This window comes from Dendropsophus ebraccatus, chromosome 2, assembly GCF_027789765.1.
Source record: "Dendropsophus ebraccatus isolate aDenEbr1 chromosome 2, aDenEbr1.pat, whole genome shotgun sequence".
Taxonomy (NCBI): domain Eukaryota; kingdom Metazoa; phylum Chordata; class Amphibia; order Anura; family Hylidae; genus Dendropsophus; species Dendropsophus ebraccatus.
In genome coordinates this window covers 113,703,902-113,718,411 of record NC_091455.1, presented here as the reverse complement: position 1 = coordinate 113,718,411, position 14,510 = coordinate 113,703,902, and the positions used below count along the sequence as shown (strand labels likewise).

Sequence of the window (14,510 nt, the reverse complement as noted above, 5' to 3'; positions counted from 1 at the left end):
TTTTTGTCAATGGGTATCAAAATAATATGTTTCTATAATTTAGAGATTTGTAGATCTCCAGAATGCCAAAATGTTATATGTAAAACCCAATGACCTTGATGTATTTGTGTCTATTTTTCAACCGTACCAGCTGTGTACAGTAACTATGTAACCTTTCACCAGTTACACAACATAAAGTTAATATTTAAGTGGTACAGAATGGTGGCTGGTTAGTTATCCTTGACATTATTTACCTATAGATCGCTTGAAGCTACCAACAGATCTTGTTGTTCATGCTTTCTAGGGTTAGACATTGATTTACAGGATATATTTTCTAGATTACTCTTAGTCATACTCTCAAGACAATAATGATGCAACTCTTTTTACTAACAATAGTTCCTATATAAAGATTACCAGGTCTATAGTAAAGCAACACCTGTCCATGCTTCTACTACTCACTCTAACACTTAGTAGGCAGAAAGTTGCATTAAGCCTTGCACACAGTAGATGTTGATCCTTATTATTAGACAGAAGAACAGTCATTGCAGTCATTGTTCACGTTGTATCTCTACTAGAGATGAGCGAACCGGGTTCGAGTCGATCCGAACCCGAACGATCGGCATTTGATTAGCGGGGGATGCTGAACTTGGATAAAGCTCTAAGGTTGTCTGGAAAACATGGATACAGCCAATGACTATATCCATGTTTTCCACATAGTCTTAGGGCTTTATTCAAGTTCAGCAGCCACCGCTAATCAAATGCCGAAAGTTCGGGTTCGGATCGACTCGAACCCAAACCCGGTTCGCTCATCTCTAATCTCTACATATGGCATGAGATAGCCAATTCTTATTTCCGTAAGGCGGCAGTTTGTATTTTCTAGGTGCAGTTGTCTAAGGACTGCTTAGCTTTCTGCAGTCACAGTATCCTGGTAAGGCATCATTGCTGAAATAAAAATAAAGATGTGTATATAAACATAGGCACATTCACTTGAACAGGAGCTGAGCTGCAGATACACATCGTCACTGCTATACAATGAACAATGAAGACAATTTCCTTTCACTGTGTAGTGCGGGTACCGAACATCTAATTGATGTGGGTGCCAGGTGTTGGCACTTCAGTGATCAGTCCATTTTGGCTTGAAAACCCATTAAGGCCACATTCACACACACCGAATCCGCAGCGGATTTCACGTTCCGAATTCGCAGAGAAATCCTCAGTGGATCCCTTGCCTGTCATTTTGAATGAGAATACATACTCACATCCCGCTGCGAGTTTGTAAGTGACAGCCCTTTTAACCCCCTGCGGGCCGGAGCATACTGTACCTGCTCCACGCTCTTGCTCACTTCGGGGGTTCCCAGACGTTCCAGTCAGCCAATCAGCGTGCTGCCCCACCGCAGCCACTGATTGACTGAGCGGGACATCCAGATGCCGGGAGCCCCTGAAGCAAGCCGGACCAAGGAGTAGGTAAAGCCGGCAGGCAGGGGGTTAAAGGGGCTGTCACAAACTCGCAGCAGGATGTCAATTCTGCTCTGAGTATGTATTCTCATTCAAAATGACAGGCAAGGGATGCAAAAAGGATTTTGCTGCGAATTCACAGAGTGAAACCCGCTGAATATCCGTTAGGTGTGAAACTGGCCTTAAAGGGGTAGTAGGGTGGTAAGAAATTATTCACAAAATAACACACATTACAAAGTTATACAACTTTGTAATGTATGTTATGTATGTGAATGGCCCTTTCCCCGTGTTCCCCGCCCCCCGCCCTTGTACTTGGAAGTGTAGTGCATTATTATACATACCTGATTCGTGTCGACCCCCGTCCACCGTCTTCTGACAGTGATGTAATCTTCGGGAGGCCGGCCGACCCGCTCCTGCCGTCCCTCATGCTGGTCCCCCTCTGCCTTGCCATAACTGTGCTCAGCCGCGATTGGCTGAGCAAAGTTATGACGCAGCAGAGGAGGGACGGCAGGAGCAGGTCGGCCGGCTTCCCGAAGACTACATCACTCTCAGAAGACGGTGGACGGGGGTCGACACAAATTAGGTATATATAATGCACTACACTTCCGGGTATACGGGTGGAGGTCGGGGAACACGGGGAAGGGGGCCATTCACATACATAACATACATTACAAAGTTGTATAACTTTGTAATGTGTGTTATTTTGTGAATAATTTCTTACCGCCGCACTACCCTTTTAAGAAATAATGTTGCAATTGAGGATTGTACCTAGTCTGCATCCTGGTTCCATCTCTTCCCTAAGTAAACAACATACACAGCCACTCAGGTTATCTTTTTTCATTGTTCTTTGGTTCTGATCCTTACATGGACTTTGCTGGCACTTTTGGCTGTTGGCAACATGAGCACCCTGAAGAGTCTTTAGTTATGCAGTGCCACACAAAGCAATGCATTAAGTTCTGAAACCTTTTGCAAAACCAGCATTAACTACTTCAGTAATGTGTACTACATTAGCTCCTCTGTGAAATTGGACTAGACAAGCTAGCAGATGTGCGTTAGTGAGCCTTGGGTTTCCGTAATCCTATTGCTGCTCCATTGTGTGTCCCACCTTGCACCTCTTCTGGTAGTTACTAACCACTGCATAGCAGGAATTCCCCCCAAGATCACCCTGTTAAAGTTTCCCAGATACTTACAGATGCCTATTTTTTTCTAACACATCAACTTAGTGCTAGATTATTGGATTTTTTACTATGAACATTACGAAAAACAAATCAAACTTCTGAAAGAAAATCTGTGTAAATGCTTCCCTGGCTGTGGGGACAGAAGTGGCTTTAGCTAGCTCTTTTCTGGAAAACAAAAAATTCAGATGACAACTGAGAATTCAGCAGATGATTTTCTAGAAGATTTTAGCAATGGGACAGTCAGCAAGAGGGTTAATCTCAATGTGCGTGTGTACTCTGCATTCACTAAAAATGGACTCTTTCAATTTCATCATTGTGGTCAACAAACAATGAGCATTGTTCATGAAGCACTAAAGTCTATTTGATATGGAACACAATGAACAGACAGAACTGAACACTTTCATTTAGGAAGTTTTAGGAGAACATTAAATAGCACTTAGGAAGGCTTTGCTATTTCATTGATGAGTGATTTATCTAATAAACAGGGAGGATAAGGATGACAAAGATGTACACATTACTGAGATTTCTAAGAAAAGGAGACAATTTCATGGTGGTCTCCTAGCAAAGGAACAATTCCCCACTTTGTTCTCTGAGGTCTTTCTAGAACGTGTCGGTGTAGTGTACTTCATTATATTGTAAAAAGCATAGTAAGAGTCTATTCATATTACCAGTGGTATTAAAGTTGTTTGCTCAACCTAATGATATTGTTCCATGTATACATTATAGACTGTGGTAATAAAATCCCACACATATATATATATATATACATTCTTGCTTGCGAAACTATGAAAATCTCACAGAAAGTAAGTACATGTGTGAATATGGCTTTGTATCGATACCAGTTGAACAGTATTATCAATCATATTTTATTTTCTTTGTAGTTCTGATTTGTTCTATGTTTTGTACAGTAATGAAGTTGAATAATCACAACATGTTATAGAAAGGACCATTTGCAATTCATGTTCTAAACTTCTTACAGTTAAATAGATGTTAGGGCAAGAAGACGCATGATACCTTTTATATATCTGGTGCTCATGTGCCAGGCTGCTGCTTTCCTTCAGTATTATTGATCTATTGCTTTATGCTATATACATCTCATCTGCATATTCACTTTGTAAACATAGAAACATAGAAGATTGTGGGCAGAAAAAGACCAATGGGTCCATCTAGTCTGCTCTTTTTAGTATTTTCCTTATTATCTTAGGATATATTTATGTTTATTCCAGGCATGTTGAAATTATTGTGAAGTTATTGTAGATTTACCAACCACACTTGCTGGAAATTTGTTTCAAGTATCTCTTTCATTTGTCACAATTAAGGTATTTTAAAAGAAATTAAAAAATGTACAATACTGGAAACCAGGGCTTCTGTATAAAGAATAGCTTTGGTTCCTAATGAATTGATTTCTTATTTATGTTAGTTCAGTCCCCCAAAAAATGGCTGGAAAATGTGATCCATAGAAATGCACGCATTCAGTACACCCAGCATTTTTATTCTTTAAATGTTATTTATATTTATTATACTGCTTTTTCTGTGCAGTGTTCATGGAGCCACTTTAGGAGTTGGATCCCTTCTTGCTGGCTTTGTTGGAGAATCCACTATGGTGGCCATTGCATCTTGTTATGTATACCGAAAACAGGTAATATGTGTTTCACTGTATTCATGGTAATAAAGAAGGAAAGGGGGTAAATTCTTAAAAAAGGTGTAGTTATCAATAGGGTTTTAGCAGTGTATATTATATACATTTTTACGTGTTTGTGTGTGATCACGCACAGACACCTGGCTCCCTTGCTGGTGAGTTGTTTGATGAACACTGTGGTTTCTTGCACTGAAAGTATTATGATTGATAGCCAAGCACCATTAAATACTGAACTCATGGCCTCTGGGAACAACTGATCAGTGGGGGTGCTGGGTGATGGACTCCCCTCAGTTGATGACCTAGGATGGCCAGAGGATAAGCCATCAGTTTTAAAGGTTGAAAAAGGTTGGAAAACACCATGAAATATGCCTGTGAGGCAAGTTGGGAAAATATCATAAGGGGGTGCCTACAAATTCTTGCTCAAAGAGGCATGGGCCCCATTAATTTTACTGGCTTCCTGCTTCTCAGATAGGCACATGCCCAGTTCATTTTAATTGCCTCTACACTCACATTGGCACATGCCCAACTCATTTTAATATCCCTCTTTGCTCAGGTAGGCACGGGGCTACATTTTGGTTATTTACCAAGCATACCGTATTTTTCGCTTTATAGGACGCACCTTTTGATAAGACGCACCCCTGATTTTAGGGGGGAAAAATAGAAAAAAAATATTTTGCTCATTGTCACAGTTTGGAGATAGCAGCAGTGTGATTAGTGCCAATGCCCCCATATAGTGCCCCACATAGTAGCCAATGCCCCCATATAGTGCCCCCCATAGTAGCCAATGCCCCCCCATAGTAGCCAATGCCCCCACATAGTAGCCAATGCCCCCATATAGTAGCCAATGCCCCCACATAGTAGCCAATGCCCCCATATAGTAGCCAATGCCCACATATAGTGCCCCCATTGTAGCCAGTGCCCCCCATAGTAGCCAATGCCCCCATATAGTAGCCAATGCCCCCATACAGTGCCCCCATATAGTAGCCAATGCCCCCATACAGTGCCCCCATATAGTAGCCAATGTCCCCATACAGTGCCCCCATATAGTAGCCAATGCCCCCATACAGTGCCCCCATATAGTAGCCAGTGCCCCCATACAGTGCCCCCATATAGTAGCCAGTGCCCCCATATAGTAGCCAGTGCCCCCATACAATGCCCCCCATGGTAGCCAATGCCCCCATATAGTAGCCAGTGCCCCCATGGTAGCCAATGCCCCCATATAGTAGCCAATGCCCCCATACAATGCCCCCCATAGTAGCCAATCCCCCCATAGTAGCCAATGCCCCCATACAATGCCCCCCATAGTAGCCAATGCCCCATATAGTAGCCAATGCCCCCCATAGTAGCCAATCCCCCCATAGTAGCCAATGCCCCCATAAAGTGCCCCCCATGGTAGCCAATCCCCCCTGCGACCAGAAAAACAACAAACAAGCTACTCACCTGTCCGCCGGCCCCAGCAGCTCCTCTCCCGACACTCCGGTCTCCCGTCATCCTCCGGCACAGGCAGCGGGGGACAGAGAGACTGCCGCTGCAGAACACTTCTGGGACACAGGCAGTGTCTCTGTACCCCGCTGCCTGTGCCGGAGGATGACGAGAGAGGAGCTGCTGGGGTCGGCGGACAGGTGAGTAGGACAGCGATCCCCTCCGACCGCCCAGCCCGCCCCCTCCATCGCCGCTTAGCCGATCAGGAGCCCAGGAAAGTGCTGCTCATTGCACTTTTCCGGGCCTCTGATCGGCTCAGCTGAGCGGGGATAGAAGGGGCGGGCTGGGCGGGGCGGAGGGGATCGCTCAGGGCCGCTCGCTATGCATATGCATATGCATAGTGAGCGGCAATAGAGGGGGCGGGCGGGACGGCTTCCTTGCGGTGCTCGGCACTGCTGGGAAGCCGTCTTCGCTTTATAGGACGCACTTAGTTTTTCCTCCCACTTTGGGAGGAAAAAAAGTGCGTCTTATAAAGCGAAAAATACGGTATATGAGTTTTGACTGAAAACCACAGCAATTCATGCTATTTAGACTGTGCCAAAACTCATATTTGCTTGGAAAATGACCCAAACTGATGACTACATTTGGGCCATAGAAATAAAAACGAACCCATGCATATCCCAGCACAAATAAATTTGCATCCCATGTTGAGATTTTTTTTCCAATTTATCCATGCCCCGGAGGCTTAGTGGTCTTAGGTTCAGAAACTACCATAAACCTTTCCTTATGTCTGCTTATACGTAGTGTTGTTTGGTCCCATTTACTCATAGCATTACCATATTTTCCAGCCAGAATTGTGTCTGGTAAAGGTCACTCCTAACTTTTTCCATCTGTCATCCTAGAAAAAGAAGAAAAATGAGACAGAGACAGGAGTGGAAGGAGAAGACTCGGCAATGACTGACATGCCTCAGAGTGAGGAGTTAACAGACATTGTGGAGATGAAGGAGGATGCCGAATGAGCAGAATATTTATTGGCTTCAGTAGTAAAACTGCCCTTCCGTGTCTTTGGTCTTCAGACAGTTTATATTTTCTTTGAATGGAACCTGGTTGAGAAGGCTCCAATGTTTAGCATACTGGGTATGCTTCCTATAGACAGGGCCTAACAGAGGCTCACGGCTTTACAGATACCATGCATTTATTTTCCTTTATCACGGACATGCAGTCAGCAGCATTCTACCGGATAGACTTTGGACATTAACTACATTGAGCCTCATTGGACTATTTCCATTTGTCAACCAAAGCATTATTGTCTATCTGCTGGTAACAAAGCTGCCGTCCCATTTACTGTTTTTTTTTTTAACTGACTGGTGTTTACTTACACAGGGATACTAAAATTCAGTTTTTCTCTCCTATATTGGTTACATTTGTGAACCAATGTTCAGTTCAAAAGGGATTTATTTATAGAAACCAGCTGCAAAAGCACACATCATATAGCGATGATTCACTGCACAAAACAGAGAGAAAAACAGATACTAAAGTGTCCACAGTATCTTTGTATTGAAATATAATGGCTGCATTCAGCTTCAGTTAAGTTCAGTTTGCATAAACCGCTGTTCTTAAAGTGTAAATATGTGTTCACATGTGGCATATTTTCTGCAGATTTTCAATTCGGAAACTGCAGTATATGCAGTAGCAGCAGAGTATTTTAATATTTTAAAGATCTCTTCAAAATGCTGCGCTAAATCTATGTAAAAACTTCAAATGCTAATTTTAAATCCACAATATAAATTTTTGCTGCTGATATGCTGTAGTTTTATTGCAAATTTTCATATTGGTTTTAGTGGGAAAGTCTGTTTGGAGATTTTCCTACAGTAAATTCCATGGTTCCACATCAATTCACTACTATGGATCTTTAAGTACACTTATACTTCTGTTCTCGACCACAAACCGTTCAGGAAAGCTTGTTGAGAACCAAGCAGTGTTATCCCATAGGAATCAATGGAAATTGTGTTTAATTGGTTCCAACATTCACCAATAGTTAACAACAGTACTGGTATATTTCTTTGAAAAGTGTACAAATGAATCCCTGCAGTTCAGTTTGGATACATTCAAATCTACATAATCGGCTGCAGACTTCGCACAGTGGATTTTCTACTCAATGATTTCAAAACTTGCAGCAAACCTGTGTGTTTTACATACCATGGGTTGGGTAACACGAGGTATAAGGAGTTAAGTGGGGATGCAGTAGCATCACAACTTACTTCTTCTGGCCATTCAGTAATGCACGATGAACAGGAGTCTGTACTCCTGCCATGACGATGGAAGTCTCTGCCCTGAATGGGGTTTCTCGGGCAAGAGTGGAAGGCTTTGTTCTTGAGCAGCCACCCCCGTGTGCGACACACAAAAAGCTATGATCTATACAGATCACTGCCTACTGTAGAGGAGCAGAACACATGTCAAAATAATGGGGTTTCTACTCCTCAGTGGGGATCTTTCCATTCCATTTTTCTGTCTGTCTTTTTATCTGCTTTACAACCTCTAGTGACCAGTACATGATGGCTTGAGGCTACAATGCGGAAGAAAATGGCATTCAGACAGGAGTAGGGAGGTTTGAGTGTTAGGCCTTTTTCTCACACTGCACATTGTGGCCGCTCTTTGTTGCACTAGCCACCATGGCTGGCGTATGCATTTGGAAACTGCAGGCAGGATCTGGACTCTTGAATGGGAAACCCTGTTCAGCGCAGGGACTTATGTCTTTATGACTAGAGTCCAGGCTCCTGTAAGCAGTGGTGCCCATAAATCTTCAATAACTATCAACTGAATAATAATTATCTCTCCCGGCCTCCCCATACATATGAACATTCTGCAGTTTGTTCAGATGTTGTTCGAACAGTAAATTGTTTGAATTTAGAAGTGTTAGAGTACCGAGGTACCATTGTACAACTGTACATTAATTATCCTTCTTTTTTTTTGCATATTCCATGCCAAAATCTGCAGCATTTTTGCTTCATGTGGCTGTACCCTAACCACACTTTTATCAACAACTTTCACTATGAATCTGTATGAACAGTTGGGTGATTTTTGTAACTACTTTGCTTTGTCTTATTGGGCCCTATTGTTAAGTTACATGTATTTTTCTCCTTTCTACCTAAAGCTAATTCCAAAATTCTGCTGGGTGCTACCAGTATCTCCACTTCACATACCAGAGACTTAATATGCATGCTCCTGGTACATTCAGCTATGTTCCCTGATTTGGCTTTGCCAAACAGTCAAGTTATTTCTTTGTAGGGGTAAATAATTGCACTGACTATTGTGGGGATTGGAAAGTATGGATCCAGCTTGGCTTGTCACTGTTACCCCTAAAGGGGTGTTCCTATCTTGTAGAGTTATCCCCTATGTACAGGAGAGTTGATAGCTATCTGGACAATGTATTCCATTGTTTCTTGGACTCCCATAGAGAATTAATGAAGCATGCGCAAGCCCGCCACTTTATTCTAATGGGACACTTCAGTCCCCATTCTCAAGATCATTGGAGGCCCCAGCAGCTAAATCAACCTCAAGCCTGTGGATAGGGAATAAGAAAGGAAAACTATTTTAAGGGTACGTTCACACAACATATTTTTTATCCGTATTTAGACAGCCATCATTGTAAGGCGAAATAAAGAGCACATTAGTTCACCTCAAAATGATGGCCGTCCGATAATACTGGTGGAAAAAAACATTGTGAGAAGTTAAAGTGACACTGTCACCCCCTTTGTGCATTCTGACATCTCTACACAGGTGTAAAGGGCAAATTTAGCGTTTTTCATCCCTTATTTCACATCATACATCATGGTGCTTGTTCAAGTAAAAAGTGTCCTTTTATCAACTGCAGATTGTATTAAGTGGGCGTGGCCTAGCAGCATAACTTAGCCCCGCCCACAACGTCACCGTTGGTCCCGCCCCCTTGGCACCCATTGGTTGGCCGACGTAAAGGGGGTGGGGTCTAGACCTTTTGGCCAGCCTGTTCCAATGGACGGTGAGGGGGCAGGGCCAACTGTGGTGTTGTGGGCGGGGCTAAGTGGCGCTAATGCCGTCCCGCCCACATAACACAACCTGCAGTTGATAAAAGATGACTTTTTACTTCAACAAGCACCATGACGTATGATGTAAAATAAGGTATGAAAACCGCTAAATTTCCCCTCTACACCTGTGTAGAGATGTCAGAATGCAAAAAGGAGGTGACAGTGTCACTTTAAATGTTAAGTCAACAGAGCCAACAAAAATCACATTTATACCCCAAAAAAGTACACAGTTTTTGGTTAACAATAGATAAGCAAAAATCATTTCAATATAAATATTTTATAATAAATACTATCATTTACAGATTTAGGCTATGTTCACACAACGTAAGTTGTGTATTAATCACGGCCATTGTTGTCGATGTGCAACAACGGCGGTGATCAATACACAACCTACAGTATGTGCGGTGCAGTTAGAGGGAATCCTGGACGGAGTGTATACACATAGTATACACTCAGTCGGGGATCGCTAGCGGCGCCGCAAAAAAACTGACATGTCCGTTTTCTGCGGCCACAGAGAACCTGTCAATTCACACAATGGGGCCTTCAGCTCCAGCCGCATGCTCCATTGTGTGCAGCGGGGAATTCGGATACGGGCGCACACAAATTAATTAGCAGTGAAGATCATCCGGCCGGGTCACAGAACAGCCAGTGTTTTACTAAATGTGAACATGGCCTTACTTAACTTTTAATGCTTATTTCATGAGGGTTCTCCTCATATTTCGTTTTGAGAATTATTTTGTACTGTATTCCAAATAAAGTTTCTAAAAACAAAAACAAAAAAGAGATTTCCCTTAGAAAAATGGAAACTGCTCTGTTTGCCGCAGCCTGTTGATGCGCTTGCTATTGCAATAAGGCATTTATATACATTGTAAGGGTGGTATTTTTATACCCCATTTGTTTGCATATAATCCAGTCCTTTTTTATTACTTTTTACTTAGTGCCATAACTTATTTTTTTTCTGGTCAATAAAGCAATGTACTGCATGTCAATTTGTTGCTCATGTCTGAATACAGACATTGGGTTCATACAGTAGTTTAGCACTTTAATTTATGTGGTGAAATTGTCATTGTATCTAGAGAAGTTTGTTTTTATTTCTTAAAGCAATGCAATACTTAGTTGTCTTTCATTGCTTTACTCTTCACGACTCAATGAACTAATCAGAAGTGTGGTATAAAAACACGTAAGGCACCATGTATCAAAACTGTTGTCTATAGCAAACAACCTATCAGAGCCTGCATTCCACAGCATTTTAGTAAGCTCAGCTCTAATTGGTTGCTTTGGTCAACAGAGCTCTGTTCTCTTGGTCAGTGGTAACACTAGGCCCGTAATTCATACAACTCATAGATGTATCTGCTTATTCTAAGTCAATGTTAATTGTGATCTGTATAAAATTGTTATTTCCAATGGAGCCCCATCTTCCCTTTGGCTGTATAGAACTGGATATCTTTCTGGACGCAGAAGACAAAATGGAATATTTTTTTTAATAATATTTTTTTCTCTGGATACTTGACTAGAAATATAATCAGCAGTATTTTTGAATATTTGTGAATATATTTAAGATGTGTGTGGGATTATGGCTGGAAAAAAAATCTCCTTCTAAAACTATTAAAAATGTAGAAAGAAATGTATTTGAATGTGTTGTGCAACACATCTACCAAATGGCGGGTGAGGATATGACTGGGAGAATGAGATTCATTTTGTGTAGAAATAAAGGGAATACAATAAAATGTTTAAACTGAGAAAAATGTGATTTATTGTGTGATTATTTAGTGTTACCCCGGCTCCCCAAGCTCAGGTTGAGAATGATACTGGGATTCAAATACCATTGAAAAATAGGTATGGAAAGTTCTACTCAGAATGCTTTAAGGAATATTATAATTATGAAAAGTTATTCTCTATTCACAGGATTGGGGATAACTAGAAGATTGTGGAGTAAACTGCTGATCCTGAGGTTGGGTGATAAATGAGCTGAACTTGTAGGAAATAAATGGCGCTAGCCGTGCATGCCTGCTCCTGCTTCATTTATTTGTCCTCTGTTCTTGGGATCAGTGGGGGCAGCTAGACTCCGATACATCTGTGGATAGGGGATAGCTCGATAATAAGAATACCCCTTTAAGTTGCTCAAAGAACTAACCTACTTTTTCATTTTGTTGACTAAGAGTCCATTTACTCAGAAAGATTATCTGACATAGATTTGAAGCCAAAGCCAGAAACAGACAATACACAGATCAGATCATAAAGGAAAGCCTGAGATTTTTCCTCTTTTCAAATCCACTCCTGGCTTTGGCAGATAATGTCAGATAATCTTTCTGTGTAAATTGACCCTAATTGGTTCCTAACATGTTCTCAAATCTTTTTATTACTTTAAAATTACTCAAGAAAAACAGCTCTAAATCTTGGTCACCAGATTTCTAATTTCTCTGCAATTTGCTCACTGCCGTTGTAAGGGAAAATCTGTCTCTAGTAACAGTCACAGCAAGATAGAAAAAAAGTGGGGGAGGAGCTTAGCTACTGCCATGTACAGGACACAAAAGAGAGTATGGGCTGTGTACCTGCAGCTTGTGAACCTTCATCAAGATTTCCCTCTTAGGAGCAGCAGTGCTGCTTTTTTTCAGCTTAGCACCTTGTGTGCAACATTAACCCCTTCTCCCTCTATGTGCATTCCATTGTAGTATACTGTGTAAATCATGCCCGAGCACAATGCCAGCCTGTTCAGTCCAGTGCACCAGTCATGGCGTAGTGGATAAGCAGCAGGGCTGTGGTGTCAATAAGCCGCAGCTCCAACCTCTGAATTTTATCAGGGACTGACTCTGACCTTGACTCCTTCATAAATGGCCAGTCTATAAAACAGTGATATAGAGGGGTCACACATAGTAATATAGAGGGCTCAGACAAAGTGATATAGAGGGCTCAGCCATAGTGTTAGAGGGGTCAGCCATAGTGATATAGAGGGGTCACACATAGTGATATAGAGGGCTCAGCCATAGTGATATAGAGGGGTCAGCCATAGTGATATAGAGGGCTCAGCCATAGTGATATAGAGGGGTCAGCCATAGGGTTATAGAGGGCTTAGCCATAATGTTATAGAGGGGTCGCACATAGTAATATAGAGGGCTCAGCCAAAGTGATATAAAGGGGTCACACATAGTGATATATAGGGCTCAGCCATAGTGATAGAGGGGTCAGCCATAGTGATATAGAGGGCTCAGCCATAGTGATATAGAGGGCTCAGCCATAGTGATATAGAGGGGTCACACATAGTGATATAGAGGGCTCAGCCATAGGGATATAGAGGGCTCAGACATAGTGATAGAGGGGTCAGCCATAGTGATATAGAGGGGTCAGCCATAGTGATATAGAGGGCTCAGACATAGTGATAGAGGGGTCAGCCATAGTGATATAGAGGGCTCAGCCATAGTGATATAGAGGGGTCAGCCATAGTGATATAGAGGGGTCACACATAGTGATATAGAGGGGTCAGCCATAGTGATATAGAGGGCTCAGCCATAGTGATATAGAGGGGTCAGCCATAGTGATATAGAGGGGTCACATATAGTGATATAGAGGGGTCAGCCATAGTGATATAGAGGGGTCAGCCATAGTGATATAGAGGGGTCAGCCATAGTGATATAGAGGGGTCACACATAGTGATATAGAGGGGTCAGCCATAGTGATATAGAGGGCTCAGCCATAGTGATATAGAGGGGTCACATATAGTGATATAGAGGGGTCAGCCATAGTGATATAGAGGGGTCAGCCATAGTGATATAGAGGGGTCAGCCATAGTGATATAGAGGGGTCACACATAGTGATATAGAGGGGTCAGCCATAGTGATATAGAGGGGTCACACATAGTGATATAGAGGGGTCAGCCATAGTGATATAGAGGGCTCAGCCATAGTGATATAGAGGGGTCACACATAGTGATATAGAGGGGTCACATATAGTGATATAGAGGGGTCAGCCATAGTGATATAGAGGGGTCAGCCATAGTGATATAGAGGGGTCAGCCATAGTGATATAGAGGGGTCAGCCATAGTGATATAGAGGGGTCAGCCATAGTGATATAGAGGGGTCAGCCATAGTGATATAGAGGGGTCACACATAGTGATATAGAGGGGTCAGCCATAGTGATATAGAGGGGTCAGCCATAGTGATATAGAGGACTCAGCCATAGTGACATAGAGAGGTCAGCCATAGTGATATAGAGGGGTCACACATAGTGATATAGAGGGCTCAGCCATAGGGATATAGAGGTCAGGCTTGGAACACTGAAGAAAAACACACAATCTTCTCCCAGAGAGGAAACACCACACTGAGGACAGAGGTTACTGCTACGCTACTTATGTCTCCTCCTCTATATTACACAGGATATCTTCATATTACACTGCTGCTCATATACAGTCATCCAGCATCCAGGAAGAGAACAGCACAGATCTCCCCCCCCCCCCCCCCCACTTAATGGACTCTTCGAGCTCAGAAACAAACTGCCAAATAGTGACCGACAACTTTTCCATGACCACCCTTATCTAATAGGGACAGTGTCCTATTACTGATATATATTTCCCGACCACCCTTATGTAATAGGGCCAGTGTCCTATTACTGATATATTCCCCGACCACCCTTATGTAATAGGGCCAGTGTCCTATTACTGATATATTCCCCGACCACCCTTATGTAATAGGGCCAGTGTCCTATTACTGATATATATTTCCCGACCACCCTTATCTAATAAGACCAGTGTCCTATTACTGATATATTCCCCGACCACC

The 14,510-nt window shown here is 42.5% G+C and overlaps 1 protein-coding gene across 1 annotated transcript in view; it reads left to right on the top strand.

Annotated features, from left to right (window-relative positions):
* Positions 1-11,472, top strand: part of ANKH (ANKH inorganic pyrophosphate transport regulator) — a 99,286-nt gene extending 87,814 nt beyond the window's left edge. Inside the window, exons 11-12 of the mRNA XM_069958141.1 lie at positions 4,152-4,251; positions 6,576-11,472. Coding sequence (XP_069814242.1) covers positions 4,152-4,251; positions 6,576-6,692 — 217 coding nt within the window. The 3' untranslated portion in view covers positions 6,693-11,472. The remainder of the gene's footprint in view (positions 1-4,151; positions 4,252-6,575) is intronic.
* Positions 11,473-14,510: the final 3,038 nt, after the last annotated feature.